The 26,517-nt window shown below is 39.2% G+C and overlaps 1 protein-coding gene across 1 annotated transcript; it reads right to left on the bottom strand.

The window, feature by feature from the left end:
• Positions 1–6,381: 6,381 nt before the first annotated feature.
• Positions 6,382–25,908, bottom strand: LOC150087559 (RAC-beta serine/threonine-protein kinase A-like). Its single transcript, XM_090372535.1, has 9 exons — positions 25,666–25,908; positions 23,253–23,405; positions 21,325–21,413; positions 21,091–21,227; positions 15,170–15,258; positions 14,734–14,812; positions 14,380–14,517; positions 10,742–10,821; positions 6,382–6,486 (listed from the first exon to the last, which is right to left on the bottom strand). The coding sequence occupies exons 1-9, from the start codon at positions 25,906–25,908 to the stop codon at positions 6,382–6,384; spliced, it is 1,113 nt and encodes a 370-aa protein (XP_090228661.1).
• Between the last annotated feature and the right edge of the window lie 609 nt (positions 25,909–26,517).

The following is a 26,517-nucleotide window of genomic DNA, read 5'->3' as shown; positions in this document are numbered from 1 at the left end:
CTCATCTGTAAAAATAAAACAACACACAATATTAAGAAATGCCTATTTATCAGCATTTTTTACACATGTCTCCCGACTCCCGGTTTCGAGAAGAAAATCAGAGAAAACATATTCTGTATAACTTTCTGTTCAGTGCAGTTCTTCCACGAAGTGGGTAGCGCAGTTGGTAGGATCTCCACACATCGGGTTGAAAAGACCTGAGTTCGAGTCCCGTCAACGAGGAGTGATTTTTATGGGCCGTTTTCACAAACGTGGCTGCGTTAGTCGGTCTCTGGTGAAAGTAGCATGGTTTTTTCTCCCGGAAACTCAGGGGTTTTTTTGATCCAGCAAAACAGAAAATCTACCTCAAAACACATGCAATTTACAGACAATATACATGGAGCGATATGGCCATAGTCGCTGATGCTCCTAAAACCCAACTATATGAATAAATATTCGTGGCTCTTTACAGGGATAACGAGGTGTTTTTTTCCAAATTGCCCATGGCAACAGTTAAACTGCATTCCGAGTACAGCATACAAGTCCTGTGACCTCATTTTTGGAAGGATGTAGAGCTGCTGGAATGGGGAAAAGAAAAGAAACAAGATTAATCGTGGGGAGAAGGGTACTGTTACCAAAACGATGTCGGATCTGCAAATGGCATCGTCTGAAACCAAGAAATCTGCAAGGAGATGAAGCGTTTGATGCTTTAAATGGATTTAATAGTCTTCTAACTCTTTGTCGAACAACACACAAGGGAATATACAAGTAAATTTAAACTGGAAAAGGATGGTTGTTGTTCTTGTAGTAGGGTTTTAGGAGCATCAGTGACTAAGGCCATATTGCTCCATATATACCGTCTTTCTGTAAAACCATAACAAAAGTTTACCTCAATATGATACGTAAAACTTCCGTATGATACTCACTAGGTTACACACTTGCTACAATAGACAGAATTAGGGTACAAGCTAAGGACATAATACAAAAAAATACACCAACCAACAATAGTAATATCAAAAAATACTTTATTTCTGTCCAATATCTTGAACAGTGGCACAAACAACTTAACAGATTCTTTAAAGATACCGAATTTAAAATTGTGGCCAAGCCAATACGGAAATTACACACTATACTGAACAATCGCTCAATCCTTTCCTCGTTCGCAACACAAATAAATGACCTAGTATACAACATTTCTTGCAGTGATTGCGACTCGTCTTATCTGGGTTCTACGCGGTTTCCTCTGAATTTTCGTGTTAATCAACACGCGGCCTCAGTTCGTGCTTCTCGTTCAGCAGCGTCAGAATTAGCCTTTCATGCCGTTAATGAAAAACATACATTTTTATTTAACGAGGCCAAAATACTTAGTGTCCAACGTAATTATACGAGACTATTAATTGCAGAAACCGTCGGAATTAAATTACATGAAAATTCTGTTAATGTTCGCCGTCCATATCTAATCTCCGACTCATAGTCCTTTACGCGCATGCGCGAAGATAAATAATCCCTATTTAAGTTCTATGTTCGACCCTATTCGGTAATTTTCATTCCTGTGATCACCACACACGGTCAAAAAAGCATTGTCAGTTTCAGAAAGGAAAATCGTTTTGCAATTTTTTTCGTTAAATTAATTTTTTACTTAATTTTTAATTGAGTTAAATTGATTTTTAATTGTGTTAATTTGATTTTTAATTATTGTTAATTATTTCTTACTGTAATGTAAGATTTTTGATTTTTTAATTGTTTTCGTTTTAATTTCTGGAGAGTATCACACCGAAGTGTTCTATACTGCTGTGCAAACTTAAGGACCAACACTATTTCTAAAGGTTACAACCACAAAATCTTTACTTAAGGTACTCTTTACTGATGAGAGTAGATTCAGTCTCAGCAGCGATTCTGGATCAGCTAATCTGGCGGGAGGTTGGCACACGGTATCACCCCACAAACATCACTGAAAGGATCGATATGGCGGTCGATAAATTCTCGTCTGGGGAGGCGTTATCTTGGATGGACTTACACAACTCCAGATACTGGAAGGCGGTACTGTAACCAGTACACACTACGGTACTGAGGTAATTCTTCGTGTACGTCTGTTCCGAGGTGCCATTGGCCACGAGTTTGTGTTTATGGATGATAATGCCACATCCCATCGCACCGCAGCTATGATATGCTTTTGGAAAGTGAGGGCATTGTTCGTATGGATTGGCCTGCCTGTTCCACCGATCTAAATCCCATCGAACACATATGGGACGCTCTGGAGAGATGTCTAGCGGCACGTCCACACCCACGAGAAAATGTTCACCAGCTGAAGATGGTGCTGAGAGAGGAATGGACGATGTTACCGCAAGAACTTATTAACAACATTGTTCTAAGTATGGACAGGCGGTGCAAAGCCTGCATCGACATTAGGGGTGGGGTGGCCATATCTCCTACCGATGACCACCTCTTCCCTTTGTTCCATCTTTGGCAGTGATGCATCTGTAACATGGCAGCCAGTGCTATGTTGCCATTTTTGAATAAAGTCCCTCTGTATCGTTTTGTTTCCGTTGTTGTGTCGGTGTTGTTTCCTTCATTTCTGTACCTCACGAGATTCCTTTGGTATGCTTTTCCCATATCCAGGCCACTCCTATGAGAAGCTACAGGTGAAAACCTGACTGGTCCTTAAATTTTGCATACCAGTGTACGTATCATATGGAGGTAAACTTCTCGTATTCCTTTATAAATATTGATATCAACGTAGATCGTATTGAGCATTATAGCTCTGGTTCATACTATCAAAAATATATACCGTCTGTAAATTATGTGTTCTTAGATCGATTTTCTCTTTGATGGACGAAAAATCCGAGTTTCCAGGAGAAGAAACCGTGCTACCTCGCCTGAGTCCGCCTAACTCAGCCACGTTGTGAAAAAAGGTCCATAAAAATTCCTCATATCATCGACTGGATTCAAACTCTGGTCTTTTCCACCCGGTGTGGGGAGAACGAGCATGTATACCTGCGTGTACACCAATGCTAGGAGTTTGGTAAATAAATTTGATGAATTTGAGGTATTGCTCAAAACATCAAAGGCAGATATTGTTGGGATATCAGAGACATGGTGTCACACAGATATAAGGGATGCGGAACTGGAATTTGGGGAATACAATGTGTATAGAAAGGATAGACAGGACAGGAGGGGAGGAGGGGTTATGCTATTAATTAAGAAACACATAAAGTCCAAGGAGGTGAAGCCAGTCGACATCGATGGACAGGGCAGTGTCGAGTCAGTTTGGTGTGACATAAGCATAGGGAAATCAAAATTGAGAGTAGGAGTGTGCTATAGGCCTAATGACTCTGATGAGTATAATAAGATATTGTACAGGGAAATAGAGTGGGCCAGTAAATCAGAGAGTCTTATAATGGGGGATTTTAATTTCCCAGATATTGACTGGAATTTGTGGGTTGGTCACTCGCACACTAGCAAGGCTTTTGTGGATTTATTGGATGATTGTTTTCTACATCAGCATGTTCGTGAGGCAACAAGAGGGAGCAATACTCTTGATCTGATTATCAGTAGTGATTCTTCATGCATTAAGAATCTGCAGGTAAATGAACCACTAGGTGGCAGTGATCACAATGTGTTGAAGTGGGATTTACTCAAGGAGGTAACTACCATCAGAGGTAAAGGGAAGGGTTTTTGTTTTCGTAAAGGCGACTATGATGGTCTGAGACAGTATTTAAATTCTATACAGTGGGACCAACTGATGATGTTACCAACAGCAAACTCAAAATGGGAAGCATTCAAGGAACTAATCTTGGAGGCTACCAGGCTTTACATACCAACTAAGAAATATTGTTCAAGGTTTAGGCCTAAATGGTTGTCAGATGAACTAATGAGACATGTGGCAGAGAAGAAAAATGCATGGGATACATACAAATTAATGGGTGACATGGAAGCCTATGATAGATATAAGTTGGTCTGTAACCAAGTCACAAAGGAGATTAGGCAGGCAAAGGCAGACTACGAAAAATCCTTGGCAAAGGATGCAAAGAAAAACAGAAAAGAGTTCTTTACATACTTGAACTCGAAAAGGCAAGGGATGAATCAGATTGGTCCACTGGATATTAATGGTTCAACAGTTGAGGATCCTGCTCAGATGGCTAACAATCTAAACGAGTATTTTGCATCTACATTCACGCATGAGGAGTTATTCAGGAAGGAGAATGATGTAGGTAAAGTAAACATTGGCAGTGAGCTGGATGATTTTGTAATAAATGAGAGGAAAGTGGAGGAGAGATTGTTGAGGATAAACATAAAAAAGGCACCTGGGATGGATGGGATCTATCCAGTTATATTAAAGGAGGCAGCAAAGGAAGTATGCAAACCCCTAGCCATAATTATGAGAGCTTCTTTGGACTCAGGGGAGGTACCCATAGACTGGAGATGTGCAAATGTAACCCCAATTCACAAAGGAGGATCAAAGGCTGACACAAGTAATTATAGGCCTGTCAGTTTAACTTCTGTTCCAGGTAAATTAATGGAGGCACTGGTTAAAGAAGCACTGCAGGATCATCTAGACAAGAATTCAGTTATAGCTCAGACGCAGCATGGTTTTGTTAAGGGCAGGTCTTGCCTGACCAATTTGATTGGATACTATGTAGTCACAAAAGAACTGGATGCAGATAATAACTTTGATATTATATATTTGGATCTTAGAAAGGCTTTTGATACTGTTGCACATGGAAGACTGCTGCACAAATTGGAGCAGTGTGGCATTGGAGGCAAATTGCTGCTATGGATAAGGGGATGGTTGAGTGGCAGAAGACAGAGAGTGGTAATCAATGGACACTGCTCAACGTGGACTAATGTTATTAGTGGAGTTCCTCAAGGTTCAGTGTTGGGTCCGTTGTTGTTTTCGGTGTTTATGAATGATATTGATGATGGGATATCAAGTTTAATGTCCAAGTTTGCAGATGATACAAAGGTTGGCAGGGTCGTTAAGGACACTACTGACGCTATGCTGCTGCAACAGGATCTGGAAAGGTTGAACAGATGGGCTGAGAGGTGGCAAATGAAGTTTAACATTGACAAATGTAAAGTACTACATATGGGAAACAGTAACCCCAGAGCAACGTATCAACTCTGCGGTACTACACTGACAGTGGTGGAGAATGAAAAGGACCTGGGGGTAATTGTGCAGGCAGATATGAAGTTCTCTGAGCAGTGCAGACGAGCTGCAAGAGTAGCTCATGGTGTCTTGTCAATGATATACAGGAATTTTTCTAGCAGGGATAAGGAGGTGATTATTCCCTTGTATAAGGCAATGGTAAGGCCACATCTTGAGTACTGTATACAGGTGTGGAGGCCTCATTTCAAGAAGGATGTAGAGCTGCTGGAACGGGTACAGAGAAGGGCAACAAGATTAGTGAATGGAACAAAGGGTTGGTCTTACGAAGAAAGGCTTAAGTTTTGCAAATTACAGAGTCTGGAGACTAGGCACCGGCGAGGTGATCTGATAGAGGTGTATAAGGCTTTGAATGGTTTGAGCATGCTCAATGCCAATGGGATTCTTCATCTTTCTCAGAATAATCACCTCAGAGGGCATAAATTCAAATTGAGGAAGGACGGATGTCGGATAGATGTGCGGAAATTTTCCTTTGGCCAGCGGGTGGTTGGTTGGTGGAACCAACTTCCATCACTTGTTGTTGAAGTTGATAGCCTAAACAAATTTAAAGCTCAACTGGACAGGTATTTCGAACGAACGGAGGGGTGAAATGGGAGTGGGTTTTTTTTTTTTTTTTTTTTTTGGCTGATGCTGAATAAGCTTGCTTTCTTGCATCATATGCCTCTACTAATGCTAATGCTAATGCTAACGGCGATTCTGCCAACTGTGCTACCCACGAGGGCCCAAAAAATGGTTGAAGGATAGGAAAAATTTGAAGGAAAATAAAAAATTTACTTTCTGCCAGAGAATACAATATCTGATTGTTGATACAAATCTCCATTTCGTGTTGTGAAAGTGAGCAGTGAATAAATTTAAGGGAGGAGTGACAAATCATTAGAAGTCATGGGTAATAAGTAGAATTCTTTTCTTCCCTCATTTTACCACACGATGTGCCTTAACAACGAGTTGCCGTGTTATTGAACTACTTTCAAACAAATGGCATTGCCAAAAGATTAACCGCCATTTATTAACTTTAATTAAAATTAACTTTAATTAACTAAAATTAACTTTTGAAAGGTGCTATTTGTTTGAAAGTAGTACAATACCAAGATAACTCGTTGAGTGAAGTGATCACTGCATCTTGTAAGCAGTTTAAATACTGCTGGCTACAAAAGCACGTGAAAGGACAAGACATTCCTCCCAACTTCATATAATTTAGCTTGATTTATAAATTTAGATCAGAAGTTAAAATTTTACTTTTAAAAACACACAAAACGCATAGAACTGACCTTCGTCCAAGGCACCGAAGTTTTGAAAAATTTGTGCTTTCTAATATCAACAGACGACATCCTGGATTCCGGATTCTGTAAGGAAAGGCACAAGAATTTCCTTTAAAAATATTACTGTTTTTACTAACTAAAATTAATAAATTAGTATTACAAAGTACAGATTTAAATTCTCTGATACATTATTTTGTGCCCACTGTCGATTTGTATATTTATCACTGACATTGATGAAGGTATATCAGGCTTAATGTCGAAGTTTGCAGACGATACAAAGGTTGGCAGGGTTGTTAATGACAGTAGGCAGTGTGCTACTGCAACAGGATCTAGAAAAGTTAGGCAGATGGGCTGGGAAGTGGCAACTGAAGTTTAACATTGACAAATGCAAAGTACTGCATGTGGGTAGCAGTAACCCAAGGGAAACGTACCAACTGTGTAGGAAGTGGAGAATGAAAAAGACCTGGGGATAATTGTGCAGTCGGATATGAAGTTCTCTGAGCAGTGCAGATGGGCTACCAGGCAGGTCATGGAGTTTTGTCAATGATGTATAGGAATTTTGCTATCAGAGACAAGGAGGTGATTATCCTTTTGTATAAGGCAATGGTCAGGCCACGCCTTGAGTACTGCGTACAGGTCTGGAGGCCTCATTTTAGGAAGGATGTAGATTTGCTTGAGCGAGCACAGAGAAGGGCAACAAGATTGGTGAGGGGGAACGAAGGGGTAGGCTTACCAAGAAAGGCTTAAGTTCTGCAAATTGCAGTCTGGAGACTAAGCACGTGCGAGGTGATCTGATTGAGCTGTATAAGGCCTTGAATGGGTTCAGCAAGCTCAATGCTGATGAGATTCTGTCTCTTGCTCAGATTACGAACCTGAGGTAGCATAAATTCAAATTGAGGAAAGACAGTTGTAGAGCAGATGTGCGGAAATTTTCCTTTAGCGAGCGGGTAGTTGATTGCTGGAACAAACTTCCATCTGTTATTGTGGAAGTTGATAGCTTAAAGAAAGCTATCCAGAATTCAAGGGGAAACTGGACAGATGTTTAGAGGGAATGGATGTGTGAATTTTTTTTTTTTTTTTTTTGCTAATGCTACATAAGCTTGCTTCCTTGCATCACATGCTTCTACTATTACTATTATAATGCAGTCGTTAGCAATTTTTAAATGATGGATAAACTGGAAACCTCATTTAATGTACTATATAACTCAAAGCCAGTCTGCTAAATCTTATTGTCCATTAAATCCGAAATACATCAGTGAGCTATTTCTAACCACAGTATTTCCGTTGGTTGGATGATTCTTGTACCAATCTCGATATACCCGAGTCAGAGTCGTGTGTGAAAATCCTAGCGAGGTTAGTTTCCAAAATAGTCATTTTGGTGGATCTGGGGCCGTCTACCATGCCCATTCAAAGTCAATTAAATCTTTCGTCTTGCTCATCCTCTCACTGGATTGCACCCATACAGCAACGCTACGTAAATGCCATGTCCGTCCGCACGTAATAACTCAGCTCCTAGTATGAAATTTTGCATTTCACTCTTTTAGAATGATTTGTGGGGCCTTCCCAAATTTCATTAAATCGAACCAATAAAAATCTGACAGTTATAGAAAGGATATTTCCTCGATTCGACATAAAGGTCGTTATTTATTTATTTTTTTTTTTTTTGGGTTATAAATCATGATTTATCACTATTTGTTAACGCGCCTGAAATATAACGCACTGCGTACGTTAAATTTGGTACTTATTCTAAGTTTAATGTATCTAATTTCTCATTTATGTCTTGTGCTTTTATTTGTAAGTATGGTATAATCTTTAGCAATGTGTTAGTCTTCATACAATGTTATTGGTATTTCTGGTATTTATTTATTTATTGATAAACTTCTCACTCAAGGGCACGCAGACCCTAGATAATGGTGAAAACGCGAGAATTGCAGAAAATTTGAATTAACAAAACACAGCAAAGAGCAATTTTTTATACATGGACGGTTTAAGTGTAAAATCAATATTACGATTGTTCGGTACCTGAAGAAACAGAATAGAGGACCACCAAGTTAGTGTTGAGGGCGAGGGACGGACAGACACTGAGAAATTGGCTTTATAACGATAATTCAAGCGGGGTACACTGAAAGGTATTGCTCAAGAAGAGATGGAGAATCGATAATAGAGTTTATGATGTTGCAGACAAAAAGAGACCCGTGCAGTTGCCGTTGGAGTGAAGAGGAACGATTCTGAAGCGACCCCAAAGAGCTCCATAGTTTCGACGGTGAAAGGCAAGACGATTTCGAAACCATAAGAATTTAATGGATTTAATTTTAATTCTCTCAACTCTGTGAGAAAGATATTCCTGTGTTGGGAACCAAATAATAATCAAAAATGGAAAGTATAAGCTGCTTGTAGAGAAAAATTATAATTTTGTAACCCTGGAAAACATAGGAAGAACGCTTGATTAATCCAAGAAGTTTGGAAGAACGTGGAAAGAGGGTGGTCAGATCGAAATAGGACACCGAAGTCCTTGAATGTACCCGTACTTACAATTAGAGAATTTCCAATATAATAATCAGTAAAGGTGGACGGTCTAACTGCACGATTCGAGGGAAAGCAATATAATTTACATTTTAATGGTATTAGAAACAAGTTATTTTTATTGAGCCAAAGTGAGAGGGAATCAAGACAGGACTGGAGTTCATCGCTGTCAGCTGAAGAATAAATAACGTTGCAAAGTTTAATATCATCGGTATACAGTTGTCACTCAACATTAGCGGACTGAAATAAAGTTGACAGATCATTAATGTGAACAATAAAGAAGCGCAGACCCCAAGGATGAGCCTTGAAGAACACCTTGCAAAACAGTAAACGGAGTTGATGAAGTACCATCAATTACTACGGATAGCTTACGATTTCTAAGCAAAATTATATGAATTTGATAATATTACATTATATGAATTTGATAACATACACACTCAGTGATCACTGAATTATGACCCTCCTCCTCAATCGTAACTCACAGTATAAAAAGCCGAATAGCTTCGTAAGGTAGAGCAGTGATAATTTGCATTTGGTCGTGTAAGTCAAAGTGATAAAGTAGCATATATCACTTTGACTTTGGAATAAAGATATCACGGTGCTTCAAAAGGGGCATAATTGTGGCAGCTCGTGCATCCATATCGGAAGCAGCATGTCGTGTCGGTTGCTCATAGCTTATTGGTTAAGGCGTGCAAATGGTGTCGAACGGTCAAGCCACCTCCTACCGACAGAACTATAAAGGATTACACAAGGTGGATGTAAGCGAAATGTAAGCAACATGGTAAGCGAAAGATGCAGTGCGTTGTACGGGCTCAACGGCAGGTCACTATGCGACAGTTTACATCGGAATACAATATGGCGAAATGCAAGAACAATATCCCAAATGACAATGCGCCGCACACGCAGACGTATGGGGTTCCAAAGCAAATAACCCAAGAAAAACTCTCTCCTCACCGCTCATCATCGTCGACGCCAAACGCTGTGGCATCAACAACGCATTGGCTGGACACTGGAGAAAGGAGTGCGCTAGTCGGATGAGTACAATCACCACAACAAGCCGATGGACGCCTTCGTGTGTGGTGCAAGCAACACGAATCCATGGACCCATCGTGCCCACTGTCCAGGCAGGTGGTGGTGGTTGTTTAATATAGGACATGTTTTGCTGTCAAAAAATAGGGCCCCTGCTTCGTACAGACCCTTTCACTGGGAGGTCTATGGCAGCTCTTAGAAAACCATATGCACACTGCTAATTAGCCGTATCGTTGGGCCTGCACTATGCACCAGTGGTTCGAGGAACATAGTGAAAATATCACCCATCTTGATTGGCCTCCAAATTCGTCTGACTTCAATCCAATTGAGCACCTGAGAAAGGGATTGTTTGTTTGTTATTTGGTTTTTAGGAGCATTAGCAACTAAGGCCATATTGCTCTAGGATATGCGGTGGTCATTTCCTGACCTTTTCGCATCCTCCATATTTGGTGGTTACGGGCTCGAACCCCGGTCTAATCAAGAAACGTGTGCTACGCACTGCTGCTCCTGGCCACCTGGCTACGGAGGCGCCAGCCTGAGAATGGGAAGTGAGGCGTATGGACACGCAGTTGTCATCTATTCCGACACTGCGGAAAGCGTTGCCGGCGGCATGCCTGCAGATCCCTTCAGACATCTGGTGGAATCAATGCTTGGGCGAATACCTGTTATTAGTGCGAACGGTGGTCGAATACGGTATTAGGTAGGTGGTCTTAAATCAGTGATCACTGAGTGTATATAATTTAAAACACAATTGGTGAATCTTAAAAGTAGACAATAAGAAACTTACGAATTGAAGCAAGCCTTCCAGAAAGTCTTTTTCCACTTGCCTTAAATAATCGGGAAAATTAATTCTTCCTACATCTATAACTAAAACAATGGAATTGAAACATTGAGAAACCCTACATCAATAACATTGAATATAATAATTTAAACTGGCCAATATGAATTTTACTTCCATTAATAACAACTGTTCGCAGTCAATTTTTATGTGTAAATTTCGAAATTAATTCTTAAAATTTCATATGCAGGTATTTGTGTTTACCTGCAATAGGTTGTTGTTGTAATAGGGTTTTAGGAGCATCGGCAACTAAGGCCATATTGCTCCGTGTATACTGTCTGTAAATTGCGTGTGTTCTGTGGTTGATTTTCCGGTTTGCTGGACGAAAAACCCGTTTCTGGGAGAAAAACCATGCTACCCTCGCTTGAGACCAACTAAATTAGCAACGTTGTGAAAACGGTCCATTAAAATTCCTTATGTCTTCGACAGGATTCAAACTCAGGTCTTTTCCATGCGGTGTGGGGAGGACGGCGATTCTACCAACTATACTACATCATTACCTGAAACACTACCCACGATGGCCGGAAAGGAGGTTTTCGTCCAACAAAGAGCAAATCGAACACAGGACGCAATTTATAATATGGTCTAATTTGCTAATGCTCTTAAAACCCTACAACCAACAAGCCAACTATCCAAAAACTGAGGAAGAAAATTTAGTGTTACTAAACATGCATATTCTTTTTACTTTAGTTGCAAGATTGGTGACGAGCACAAAAATTTGGTTCCCCATTTGTGCTGTATTACCTGAAACACAAATGAGAGTATGTGGTTAATTGGGAAAATTCATTCAAAGTATGCCTTTTGCTGTTCTCATGGTATGGCGAGAACCGCGCTACCACATTACCGATTGCTATTTTTTCGTGACAAAAAATATTAGGGATGTCCAAAAAAAAACAAGCACACATCAAATAACATTTTCTGTTTATACTCCGGCACGATAACTAAGTCAGTAGAGTTTACAATAAATCATCAATACAAATATTTATCGTATTTAGTAGTCACGGGCTTGAATCTCGGTTCACACAAGGAACGCATGTTATGCACTCTCGCTCCTGACCACCCGGCTACGTCACACCTAACATATCATCTGCAATGAGGACTGTTCCACATAATATATATCTGCCGATACCAGATTTCCCAAATTATGGGACAAGGGAAGCAGTGGAGTATATGGCGTGGATCCTTGTGTTGTACACTCTGCTGCTTTCGACTACCAACCAGAAAACGCACAGCACTTAATTAATCAAGATTGAATGCCTTAGTTCGTGGTTTAAACTTATCCAAAGAGCAAGCAGACTCCTTGGTTTTAGATTATAACAGTGGAAGTTACTTGAAGCAGAAACTAAAATTGCAGTAAATAGAAAATGTTACAATGTTTTCGAATTATTTCGTTGTGGAAGACAGTTTCTATAAAGCAGGGGTGGCCAACGAGTCGATCGCGGATTTAATTTCGGTCGATCACGATTGGTGCACCTTGTACATTGAAATTTTTGAGATGGTAGATCGCGGCGCATTTTGAAGGAAAAAAGTAGATCACATCACATATTAAGTTGGTCACTCCTGCTATAAAGGAATCTCAATTTGTGATGAAGAAATTGAGAAATTGTAAGAACTTTTCAATTCAGAATTTGAAAGTGAATATGATGATGTTATTTTCGATTCCGACGATATATCTTGCAGCAGTGATAAAGAAATTGATGAGGACCTGTCACATCTCATCCAAAAACTTCAAAATGTTGAGAACAGTGGGCTTCATTTGTTCACTGATCGATTTTACACTAGTATTCAACTAGCAGAACTACATAAACTGAATATACACCTGATGGGAATTGTTATGGGAAAGAGAAAGGGTTTACCCCTAGAGATCAAGATGACAAAGAAATTTAAAAACATAGAATTTTTGAACAAATAAAGTGCTGGCAGAAAGACAAAAAGAATTGTACTTATGCTTCCAATTTCTATGGTAAGTGAAAACTGCAGTCACAAGAAAGGTAAAAGGAGGGGAAATCTTATAGATTGAAAAGTCAATTGCTATTTGTGAAAACACAAAAAATACGGGAGCGGTAGACAGAGCTCACCATTATTGTGTGACTTATTCGTTCACTTGGAAATCGATGAAATGGTGAAGAAAGTTGTTTTTCTGACTATTAGAAATCTTAATTGTGAATAGATACATCTTGATGAAGTTGGCGGATCCATCTCAAAAAAATCTTTGTCACAAGCAGTTTCGAAAGAAGTTGCTCGTTAAGCTAGTAAGAGATGTCGGAAGTAGGAATGTTATTTTTAATAAAAGGCCATCTTTGTTCAGATGCCAAAGAAAGATTGAATTGTTATCCTCAATTTGAGATGAAACAAGAAAATTCATGCAAGAAGAAAAACTGCAGTTTGTAGTGATAGAAAACAAATAGTTTTTTTTTTTTTTTTTTTTTTTTTATGAGAACCCCGAGCACGAAAGGTGTTAGAAAAAAATTAATATACCGATTCAAGATAAATGGAGATTACCTGAATATATTTTTTAATTTTCTTCTGCTTATTATTTTATTCTTATCATTTTATTTTATTTATTTTATTATTATTATTTAAAAAAAATTTTTTTGGCTAGTGCAGCATAAGCCATAGGCTTCCTTGCACCATGTGGCCATTGCTAATACTAATACTAATCACTTAAGATTTGTAGATGATATCATTCTTTTTGCCAATGATCTGGAAGAATTACAGAAAAACATTGAAGAACGGCAGCATGAATGCAAGAAGAACCGTTTGAAGATGAATATCAAGAAAACACAGGATATGTTCAACAAATTTACCAGACCAAAGAAACTCATGGCCGATGGACAAGATGTGGAAAGGTATGTCTACCTTGGACAAGAAATTCTAACAGATGGAAACATCATGATGTCAATTGAACAGCACATAAAATTGGAATGACAAGCATTTGGAAAACTTAATATAGTCTTCAAGAAAAACTTGTCGGTCTGTTTCAAACGAAAAAATTTTGATAATTGCATCCTCCCTGTCCTACCATATTTTTGTGAAACATTGAAACAATGCCAAAGCTTTAGAAAGACTGAAGGTCACACAGAGAAATGCAGAGGGCCGAATTTCGAACATAACCACAAAAGAGACGGAAAAATGTGTGCATAGATTCGCCAACAAACCAAGGTCTGTGACATCATTGAAAAAACAAGGGGCTTAAAATATAAATGGACAGATCACATATCAAGAGCTGACGACAGATGGGCCAAACAAATTTTGGAATGGATACCACTTGATTCTAAACGCTCAAGAAAAAGACTAAATATGAGGTGGATTTATGAAATTGTGAAATTTGCTGGTGTACAATGGCAACAGAAGCACAAAACCGCAGTTACTGGAAAAGTGTTGAGGAAGCCTTTATCCAGCAGTGGCTCGACAATGGAAGACAATTTCAGGTGATGATGATGATATGAATGCTAAGCTGACGTTCTACTGCCGTCCGAAGGCTGCCCAGGAACTGTATCAACATATTTTAAAAATAACCACAATGCATATGGTTTTTTATTATAATACAATGATGATATATAAATATTTCTAATTATAATTCTTACTTCTGAAGAGACCTGTCCTTTTTCTACCAGTGCGACGAAATTTGACAAGGTCCCAGGATGTGTGTGGAATATCGGGAGGCGTCCCAGTCAGCAGGTGGTAGGCTACTACACCCAACGACCACCAATCTATTTCTTTCTCTGTGGAAGAGGCAAATTTGATAAATGAGGTACTTAAAACAGTACTTTTAAAACGGAGTACTTAAAACGCAAATTATAGAATAAAATAAAAATTTTAACCACTTAAAATCATATAAAATTGTATTTCTGCAATAAATATATACGTTACATAAAGGTCGTTCCTTCCAATAGAATATAGACAATAAATTCAATAAACATAGCTGAAAACTTACGTACCATAATCTCCACCTTTGATGATTTCAGGTGCATTGTAACCAGCATTTCCAACAGGATCGCACATGTTTTGGTCCCTGTGCTATAGCAATGAATAATGTTTAATTAAAAAGAATAAATAATAATAAATAAATAAGATGTTATACAATATACAACGTATAACTAGTTTAGATGTAGGTGGCGAGTGAGCGGTTTCTGGTTTCATCAAGAAACCAGGTCAAGTTGTCACAAGTTCTGACAATCTTCACTGCCGATTACTGCACTGTGATAATCACAGTGCAGTAATCGGCTTTGCTCAGGAGACTTGATAATCCTTTGACAGCCCTGTTGATGGCGATCTATTTTCTAAAAGACTACACTGATTTTCTTGATTAGACATACGAAAAGCGTAAGCATAAAAGTAAAGAATTAATGAAATGTGCTCAATTATCAGACTTACAACGCTATGTTGACAGCCCATGAGTTTGATGTGCCTCGTTGCATTTGCAATGTAGATGCTTCGCAAGTTGATATTACGATGTATTACACCTACAAATGGAAAAGATAACAATAAGAAAAAAAGTTTGCAAATGTATTTGTTTATCTATTCAAGAAATATACACTGCAGAGCAAACTACAATTTAAATGTACACTATACTCCAACACGTGTTGAGGGATCTCAGCCGGAAATAATGGTTAATTCCAGGAATAGGTAGAATACAGCACCAGTTATAAAACAGTATGTTAAAAAAAGCATGCAGTTAGTAAGTTAGTAGGAACAGAAGAAGATGAGCAAAACGCCTGAGATCGGCTAACTACAGTCTCGAATGAAGAGGACTTTAGAAATTCCTTCAATCGTCGACCAGACTCGAATTCAGACTAGATTACCACTGAGGGCTTAGATCCCTTTACAAGAGTTGTAATGATTGTATTCCATAACAATCATATCCATTCGCCAGAGAACACCCATAATCAACTGATACACCTTATGCCACCATTGATTCCAAGCCAGATATAATCTCACCCAGAGTATGTTGACAAACATAGGTGATAACTATCAGAAAAAAGTTCATGGAATGGGCTAACGCAGTCGAAGAGGTGCTCATAAGTTGAAGCTGTTTGGCATTATCACTATTTATGTGCAGAAAACATATACATACTATAGTCAGTGGGAGTATCATCAAGAGCTTGAGCGCTGTTAAAATACGTAATTTATGCAACTTTGTTTTTATCTTTTCCATTCGGTCTATCGAGCTAAAGGTCCTAGGCTCACGAGCCCCAAAGATCACTCACTCTACAAGTGATCCAAAAATTATATACCACTGACACGATCTCCTCTTCCTTTTGGGCCTACTGGGCTCAAGGTGCTGATGCAGCTGTACCAGAGGATAATATGGTACTTATCATGGCATTTCAAACAATATCCTGTAGGAATAGGGAGGTCATAATCCCATTGTATAAGGCAAATATAAGACCGGATTTGAAATACTGTGTCCACGTATGGAAACCTCATGTGAAAAAAAGATATTGGGCTTCTTAAAGAAGTCCAAAGACGAGCACCTCGCATGGTGAGATCGGCAAAAGGGCGGCCGTACGAGGAAATACTTCGATTGTTGTATGCGGGCTATAGAGCTTGGCAACCAGACACCTTAGAGTGGATCTGGTTGAACTTTTTAACGCTCTGATAGGGGTTAATTAAATGAATGAAGGAATTTTCACCTACATTGTGCTAATATTTGGAGATGGAGATCGTAAATGCCCACTATGATTATGCTCTCTGTCAGCAAGCATGGTCAGTAGAAAAGTGGAGAGTGTGGTAAACCTGCCAGAGCAATCCCAGAGCCTATATATGAATCCATGTGAATACCTTTTGAATATTTCGGAACAACAGTTGAGGACCAGAATAAACATAAGGCAAAAAAATTTCCATCGTAAAGCAGAGAAATAAGAGCAACTATGAGACGTGCACGATTCCAATCTGCACATACTATGTTTTCTGATGGTTTCCCAATACACGTTAGAGAATAGTGCATATGAATAATATTGGCATCCATAAAACAATGTTCATTACAATTTATACACAACTTTAAAATAATTTCATTACAATTTTACCATTCTAAAAAACAGCTAATGGCCTGGGCAATTTTAAAATATAGAATCCTAGGTTGAAAGTTGACACTGCTCGGTTATACTATATGTAACAATTTTAATACATCTTGACCAGTATGAGATCTGATGACAGCAAAAGATAATTATATGTGGCTGCCTACATAACAAGCGAAAAAGATTCCCAATTTATCGAAGGTCTGACAGTTATTGTGATCACGAACACCAGATGTATGGACGTCTGATGTTCGTGATCACAATGTCAGGGAGAGAAACTGTTTTCATCTCAGAGTAAATGGCAAGTTGATATCATTCTATATTAGACCGATTTTTGATAGGAAAATCATCTAAAGCTTAGTATGACCAGTCACAATTTCTAATTCTCTTGAGGTAGTTATGCATGTCTTACACTGCCATTCTGCCGACCGGGCTAGCCAGGTGGGTAAAGTGCCTGCCTGGCAACCCAAAGGTCGCGGGTTCGAATCCCGCCTCGGGCTTGGATCAAAGTACTGCAAAAACCTTGGGAGGTGCACTATGGCCACAGAAGTCGATGCGCAAACAACTACCAAAAAAAAACACTGCCATTCTGACACCGTTTCATAATTCGAAGCGTGATTCTGATCAGGGTGTTTACTACACTTCTCACAAACGAAGAATATGAGGCACACGTGATGCCCTAATGTGCAGCACAGTTGGTTGGATCGGCATCCTCCCCACGCCGGGTGGAAAGACCTGAGTTGGAGTCCTCGTCGGTGACGGGAGGAATTTTTATGGGCCTTTTCAGAACGTGGCCGAGTTAGTCGGTCTCAGCGAGAGTAGCATGTTTTCCCTCGCAGAAATTCAGGTTTTTTTGTCTGGCAAACAGAACATTCACCTTACAATATAAACACACGCAATGTACAGACAATATTCATGGAGCAAGATGGCCTTAGTCGCTGATACTCCTAAAACCCGAATACAACAACAGCACATGTAACGGTGTTATCGAAGTTAGTTATTCTCTTGGTATTCCACCCAAATTATCATCATCATCATAGTGATATGTGCCAGTGCTAAAGTGTTGCTTGTTTTATTTCGTTTATAATTTTACCCAATTCAGGATTTCATTATTGATAACAATGCAACCATGTTTAAAGGGTTAGGTACGTTTTGGTGCTTGCCATTTGTAATGAAATTATTTGGTATTCTCTTAATCTTGTCTGATATTATTGCTTTGGAGTCATTGTTAACTGGCATTCGGTACATTAGTTAGAAGCCTCTAAAAGGAAAGAAAAGAAGTCCAGGGTATTAATGTCACATTTATTGTTATTCTGTACCTTGTTCGTGGACCTATCCCTCTCATACAAACTCATTTCCAAAGTAGTGTTCTATTTTCTCTGCCATAGTTTTTATAAGAATCGTTCGATGTTGTAATCACGAGCGATTTTCCTAACTTATAAGAAAACTATCGCTTAAAAATTAAAATACAACTTATATAGCAGCGCTTCTCAAAATTTTTGAACTCGTGGCATCCCGAATCTGAAATTACAAAGTTAAAGGTCCCCCCCCCCCCAGACCCAATAGCTATACACAAAAAATTATTTGTTATATATGAGTATATTTGCTAAATAATACTAAAATAAAGTTCTTTTACACAAGCTGATCATTTGATTTGAAGAATGGCGGCACCACACCCACTCAATTCTGGGTAAACTGACAACCATTTAGGCCTAAACCTTGAACAATATTTCTTAGTTGGTATGTAAAGCCTGGTAGCCTCCAAGATTAGCATTCAAGGAACTAATCTTGGAGGCTACCAGGCTTTACATACCAACTAAGAAATATTGTTCAAGGTTTAGGCCTAAATGGTTGTCAGATGAACTAATGAGACATGTGGCAGAGAAGAAAAATGCATGGGATACATATAAATTAATGGGTGACATGGAAGCCTATGATAGATATAAGTTGGTCTGTAACCAAGTCACAAAGGAGATTAGGCAGGCAAAGGCAGACCACGAAAAATCCTTGGCAAAGGATGCAAAGAAAAACAGAAAAGAGTTCTTTACATACTTGAACTCGAGAAGGAAAGGGATGAATCAGATTGGTCCACTGGATATTGATGGTTCAACAGTTGAGGATCCTGCTCAGGTGGCTAACAATCTAAACGAGTATTTTGCATCTACATTCACGCATGAGGAGTTATTCAGGAAGGAGAATGATGTAGGTAAAGTAAACATTGGCAGTGAGCTGGATGATTTTGTAATAACTGAGAGGAAAGTGGAGGAGAGATTGTTGAGGATAAACATAAAAAAGGCACCTGGGGTGGATGGGATCTATCCAGTTATATTAAAGGAGGCAGCAAAGGAAGTATGCAAACCCCTAGCCATAATTATGAGAGCTTCTTTGGACTCAGGGGAGGTACCCATAGACTGGAGATGTGCAAATGTAACCCCAATTCACAAAGGAGGATCAAAGGCTGACACAAGTAATTATAGACCTGTTCGTTTAACTTCTGTTCCAGGTAAATTAATGGAGGCACTGGTTAAAGAAGCACTGCAGGATCATCTAGACAAGAATTCAGTTATAGCTCAGACGCAGCATGGTTTTGTTAAGGGCAGGTCTTGCCTGACCAATTTGATTGGATACTATGATGTAGTCACAAAAGAACTGGATGCAGGGAATAACTTTGATATTATATATTTGGATCTTAGAAAGGCTTTTGATACTGTTGCACATGGAAGACTGCTGCACAAATTGGAGCAGTGTGGCATTGGAGGCAAATTGCTGCTATGGATAAGGGGATGGTTGAGTGGCAGAAGACAGAGAGTGGTAATCAATGGACACTGCTCAACGTGGACTAATGTTATTAGTGGAGTTCCTCAAGGTTCAGTGTTGGGTCCGTTGTTGTTTTCGGTGTTTATGAATGATATTGATGATGGGATATCAAGTTTAATGTCCAAGTTTGCAGATGATACAAAGGTTGGCAGGGTCGTCAAGGACACTACTGACGCTATGCTGCTGCAACAGGATCTGGAAAGGTTGAACAGATGGGCTGAGAGGTGGCAAATGAAGTTTAACATTGACAAATGTAAAGTACTGCATATGGGAAACAGTAACCCCAGAGCAACGTATCAACTCTGCGGTACCACACTGACAGTGGTGGAGAATGAAAAGGACCTGGGGGTAATTGTGCAGGGAGATATGAAGTTCTCTGAGCAGTGCAGACGAGCTGCAAGAGTAGCTCATGGTGTCTTGTCAATGATATACAGGAATTTTTCTAGCAGGGATAAGGAGGTGATTATTCCCTTGTATAAGGCAATGGTTAGGCCACATCTTGAGTACTGTATACAGGTCTGGAGGCCTCATTTCAAGAAGGATGTAGAGCTGCTGGAACGGGTACAGAGAAGGGCAACAAGATTAGTAAATGGAACAAAGGGTTGCTCTTACGAAGAAAGGCTTAAGTTTTGCAAATTACAGAGTCTGGAGACTAGGCACCGGCGAGGTGATCTGATAGAGGTGTATAAGGCCTTGAATGGTTTGAGCATGCTCAATGCCAATGGGATTCTTCATCTTTCTCAGAATAATCACCTCAGAGGGCATAAATTCAAATTGAGGAAGGACGGATGTCGGATAGATGTGCGGAAATTTGCCTTTGGCCAGCGGGTGGTTGGTTGGTGGAACCGACTTCCATCACTTGTTGTTGAAGTTGATAGCCTAAACAAATTTAAAGCTCAACTGGACAGGTATTTCGAACGAACGGAGGGGTGAAATGGGAGAGGGTTTTTTTTTTTTTTTTTTGGGCTGATGCTGAATAAGCTTGCTTTCTTGTATCGTATGCCTCTACTAATGCTAATGCTAAACTGCCAGCAGATGGCCAGGAGAGTGTAGTTATTAATACGGCTTTAGAAGCATCACGAGCTAAGACCATATTGCTCCATATATACTGTCTGTAAATTGTGTGCGTTTTGCGATCAATTTTCTGTTTGCTGGAAGACCCAAGGAAACCCAAGTTTCCAAGTTTCTCCCGGAAACCCAAGTTTCCGGGAGAAAAAATCATGTTACCCTCACCTGAGACCGACTAACTCGGCCACGTTGTGAAAAAAAAAAAAAAAAAAAAAACAGAAAAATTTCCTCCCGTCATCGAACTCAGGTCTCTTCCACCCAGTGTGAGGAGGATGGCGATTCTACCAACTGTGCTACCCACGAGAGCTTGATTAGTAAGCCTAGATTAATGAAAACGTAAAGAATAATTCAGCTATTAGCTGAATAATGATTTCAATGTAAGGACTTACAAACCTCTGCTATGTAGAAAATGAATGGCTTCTGTGACCTGGGCTAAGCATACTCGGGTGTTTTCTACATCAAAGCATCCCTTTCTCATAATGTACGATTCCAGAGTTTCTCCTTCAATGTATTCCATCATAAGCAGAAAGCTGCAGATGAAATTACAAAAATTAACGATATGCCAGATTTTTGAAGTTTTACACAAAATCAAAGCAATATAAAAGATTTTTAAAATAATACTTTTACCATTTATTCATTTCCAACGCAGCAAACATCTGCGGAAATAATGGGTGTCCTTTTACCATATCCAAGATTTTTTTTTCTTCCAGAAACGCCTGAAAAAATATAATACAGAATTCTCATGAAGAGACAAGTGGATATACGAATTGAAAGAGAAACTAATTAAAAACAAATTGTGATTTCTTAAATTTTTAAAGTAACACAGTCCGTCATATACTGTAAGTTAGTGCATCAGCATCATTTCTGTACCATTAAACCAACCGAAGCTGTACAGTGGTGACATCATTACAAAGCATTCCATATCGTGAATTCCTTCACAACGAGTTGCCCTCCTCATTACAACTCGAATAAGTAACATTTCCCCAGTAGAGAAGATTTTCTGTTTGTGGACGAAAAACCGGAGTTTCCAGAAGAAAAAACCATGCTACCATCGCCTAAGACCGACGAACTCACCAATTTGTGAAGCACCCATAAAAATTCTTCCCGTCATCGACAGGATTCGAACTCAGGTCTTTTCCACCAGGTTTTGGGAATTAATTTCACAATATGAGAGGCAGTGGGGTGTAGTTTAATACGTGTAGGAATTACGGCTAAAAACGAACCTCAGACTATTGTAATAGTCAGAATGAGGGGCCAAATAGTCTTGAAACAGCCGTTTGGGTGGGGTGCCCACTGAGAATTATTAACAATAGTTGTCTCTACTGGAGAAGCGTTACTTGTTCGACGTATAATAAGATAGGCAACTCGTTGTGGATTCACAATATGATATATAATGGTGCTACTTTACAACTTATATGACAGTAAACTCCACCCATAGTCTGAGGCTTTTAACCCTAAATCCTACACAGTACTTGAAACGAAGTCCTTACCTCTGCAGAAGAGGTGAAAAGTTTGGAACTTTTGAGAGGGCGGCCAAAGGACATAGTGCCTGTGCACATTTACATGTTTGTGTATGAGAGACATGGATATACACCTCTGACAAGTAGGTCAGTGGTACGGTAAGGATGTAAATGACTCCCCAGTGACTGTCAGCTTGTGTCCGAAGTAGTGAATGCACAAAATTCTTTCAGCATCCCAAAAAATGGTTACCATAACCTTGCCAGCTGAAGGTTGTGTCAGAAATTTTTAGAGAGGGGTGAAAATCCTTGTGCTTCCATTGCATTGATTCTTGCTTGGTCTCAGTATCACAGTAATGAACCCATGTTTCATCACCCGTAACAATTCTGGAGATGCAAGTTCGGGATCCCTTCCATAAACTCTAAATTCTTCTCACACCATACTCTGAATTGCTTCTGCACAGGGGTCAGAAATCTGGGGCCCACCTTACATTGACCTTAGCCATTCCCAAATGTTCATGGAGGATGGTTATAACTGTTCCATCAGATATGTCACATTCCCTAGAGATTTGGGACACATTTAAACGTCTGTCATTCAGCACAAGGGTTTGTACAGCTTGGCACTTTTCTGGAGTGGTCACTGTCACAGGCCTTCCTGGCCATGGGGCAGAGAGTCATCTTCGATGGACTGTCTACCGACAAAGGTCGCATGTCTTTTTTTTTTTCCCCTCCGCTCTCTCTGGGAAAATGGAGTTTTTCATCCAGCAACATCAAACTGATCAAAGAATACACGCGGTTGCAAACACAATGTACTAACACCTCATAGCCTTAGTCTCTCTGGTTCTTAACATACTCCTAACCAAACCTACCTCGAAACTCCGAAGAAAACATAGGTATATATAGGTACATATACGTTGATATTTAATAGCGTCAAAGAAGTGGTTGAGTTGTCTAGAAAATGATACATGCATAAAACTGCGGACTCAAGCCACCAGCTTGGTGACGTATTTCCGGTTAAGACTCAACGACAAAATCTCAAAATGCGAAGGCCTATTCATTTAATGATGGAGAAAATTAAAAGAATTATATGATTCTTACCGGAAACACCACATATGTGTCTTTGAAAAAGACTTTAATGACGAAAGTTTCACTGCTTACGGAATTCTTTACCAACACGGCAGTTTGATCATCTTTGACGTAGAGAATTTTTATTACTTCTAGATCAGAAAAGGTCCATGGTATATCACTCACCTGAAATAAAACAGTAAAGAAAATACAATGTACACTTAGGGAAATTTAATTTTACTGTATGTTTCCGAAATCATTTATCTTTTCGCACTGCCATTATGTAAATTTTACTCAAGGTGAAATGTAGGAAAAGCTAGGAGCATATCAATCCATGAATTTCACAAGAATTGGCAGAAGTTCCATGTTTTAAATTAATCATAAAACCTACAATGGAATAGTTTTGCACTGAGAGTACTCCAAGTTTTTTTTTTTTTTTTTTTTCTTTTTTTTCCCCAAGTGCTACATCCTCTTATGCAGGGCAGGACCAAGGTATTTCTGAACCAAGGGAAGAAAGATATTTCGGGATCCTATTGCTAAGGATATATATATATATAATTTTACAAATCATATATATATATATCTATAATTTGTAAAATTTAGATTTTGTCTTCTTTTTGAATCCTTTTTGTAATCAGAAAGAATTTTTATAATATTAATAGCCTCATTGTTCTTGTTTTTGGCACCTCTTAAAGAATGGCGCCAAGGGCAAGGGTCCTACTAGTCCAACCTTAATCCGGCACTGACATCCAAAATCGTTCGATTTCAGTCCGTCCAACTGAACGTATATGGGACTTCGCAGACCAGGACCTTCAGCTCCTGGATCCAGCACCATCGAATATCGGAAACTATGGGATGCAGAATGGTCAGAATGGGTTTCCTTCTGGACAGCAGTCGGTACCTCCAGAAATCTATTCTGCTGTCTATCCATGCCGTGTGGCGACAGAGGTAGTGCAAGGAAGTGGCAGATATGATTTTCTAATGCAAGTCTATGTCAGTGTACGCACGCTTTGTAGGAACAAACTAGAGCAGCCAAAAGTATGCTGATGAAAAAAATCTTTTAAGAAATTACATTTAACAATAGTTGCTAACTGCCTTGGTTTTCTCACGACAGTATAATGGGCGCGATCTTCCTCTTCGTCCTCGTGGGTTGACTCTCGACCCGGGAGGAACTTTTATGGGCCTTTTTCACAACGTGGCTGAGTTAGTCGGCAAGAGTAGCATGGTTTTTTCTTCTGGAAACTCGTGTTTTTCGTTCAGGAAACAGAAAATCGACCCAAACACACGCAATTTACAGACAATATTACACGGAGCAATATAGCCTTACTCGTTGATGCTCCTAAAACCTTAATACAACAACAACATTGTCTGCGCGATTGCTTAAGGGATCTTATTATCTGCCTGTACTATTGTTCTCCTGCTAATTGCTTTTCTCCCAGCTACCCCTATTCTACTTCCTATTTCCAAGCCTGGGGAGACATGGCGATCGCTAAAACTGACCTATATGGCCCAGAAGAAAGCTAAAACTAACTTTTCTTTCTTACCTTAATTTAACTTTCCACAAGATTCTCTGATCTTTCGTTCCCTGTCTGCGGGGGTAGCACAGGGGTATCGTCACCATCCTCCCAACACCGGGTGGAAAAAGTCCGGGGTTCGAATCCCGTCGATGAGGCGAGCTTTAATAGGCTTTTTTCACTCCGTGGCTGAATTAGTCGGTCTCAGGCGTAGATAGCAAGGTTTCTCCTCCCCAGAAACTGGAGCACTGGCACGAGAACGCCACCTACACATTGAGCTCAAGTGGTGGAGGAATATCCTGAAACTGAAGATATCCAATGACGGCCATGGTGGCCAGCACGATCACCAAGCTTAAATCAAATCAAGCATGTAAGGGACGCCCGTGGGCGTCGCATTGCAAGTCGACAGCCAACTCCTCGGTGACCTAAGGTGGCGGTATCGAGAGTGGTTCACCGCTTTCAGGCCTTTTTAGCCATTGGAGGGGATCATACGCCGTACTGTCATTTAATCATATTTTCGAACTTCTATCGACGTCTGTAATGTGACCTTTTTTTGGAAATTCTTATACAACCTCTATAAATGTCCCTTATACCTGTCCGAAGTGTCTCGCTGTGTCCTCATTTTCGTTATTCTATGGTGCACCAAATTTTATCCGCTTCATTGCAAGCTGCACGAGTTACATCAGGTTTTATACGTGTTCTGTTAATTTTGTTGAGCAGTATATTAAAGTTTCTGATCTACAGGAGTAATAACAATCCCCAGCAGGCTCATTTATTATGATATTTTGATTAATTTCGTATCAGTGTTATTTTTAAGTACTTATTTAAGTAGTTATTCCTTAAAAACTATGAATGTGCAAACTATTGTTTTCTTTTTGCCTGAAAATAATCGAACATTTTGTTATTAAAATTAAAAATTAATTGACACTTACTTGAGTTTTCTTCCTGCGAGTAAACTTCTTCTTCAGTGAATTGAAATACTTAGCAATGTAACGTTGGTTTTCGAGGTCAGCAACGACGTAGGACAAATAAGAGCCACAACTAACGTACCTGAAATGGTCTGGATACCAGGGCATATTGCTAGCCTGTTCGGTCACATGATTAAAATGAACATTCTCTTCCAGCCATTCCGAGAAGTCAATATCAGTGGCACTATGTGTTTTCTGACGTTCCATTTATTTTCTTTAAAAATTCTCTCACGACGTTTACTTCTGTACGTAGTAATCAAAATATGAGAATTATCTGCAAGAGGAACGAATAAATATTACTGAATAAAATCATTCGCACACTTTTTGAAATACTCATAACGATTGCTTACACTTAAATATAATTAAGCGAAAAGCATTCGATACTTTGATATTCAATTCGTAATATTAATCACCTGACAACAGAGAGGAATGAAAAACAAAATACTATTTGGTCTGGACAAAATAAAATTACAAAAAATAACAAAACCAGGCAATTCAATTATGTTTCGTACATAACGTTTCCAATATAAGAACAGCGCCCTCATATAAAAACAAGGGTTGTTTCTGATTAAATTTAATTTCAATTATATATTATATTATATTTGATTGTGTCAAATATTGTTTGAAGGTGCACGAGTTTCAATTGACAGATGGGTATAGCGAATTCAAATTTTCATATCGTTGACCTGCCTTGAGAATTAAATTGTGTCAATAATTTAAGTCTATGATATAAATTTTAACCTTGTACATATGGATTAGAAGATTATACTCTAAGAATAACTGCTCAGAGACGTGTACTAGCTTGAAAATGAAAAA

The sequence above is a fragment of the Mastigoproctus giganteus genome, chromosome 4 (assembly GCF_048544385.1).
Source record: "Mastigoproctus giganteus isolate SK-2022 chromosome 4, ASM4854438v1, whole genome shotgun sequence".
Lineage (NCBI taxonomy): Eukaryota > Metazoa > Arthropoda > Arachnida > Uropygi > Thelyphonidae > Mastigoproctus > Mastigoproctus giganteus.
Note: the sequence above shows the minus strand (reverse complement) of the source record. Positions and strands in the feature narration are given on the sequence as shown.

Coding starts and splice junctions, on each gene's coding strand:
- LOC150087559 (XM_090372535.1), bottom strand. CDS start 25,908: ATGGAACGTCAGAAAACACATAGTGCCACTGATATTGACTTCTCGGAA. Junction 21,414..23,252: donor ACACATATGTGGTGTTTCCG/GTAAGAATCATA, acceptor ATATTTTTTCAG/GCGTTTCTGGAAGAAAAAAA. Junction 10,822..14,379: donor AAGGACAGGTCTCTTCAGAA/GTAAGAATTATA, acceptor CCATTGTTTTAG/TTATAGATGTAGGAAGAATT.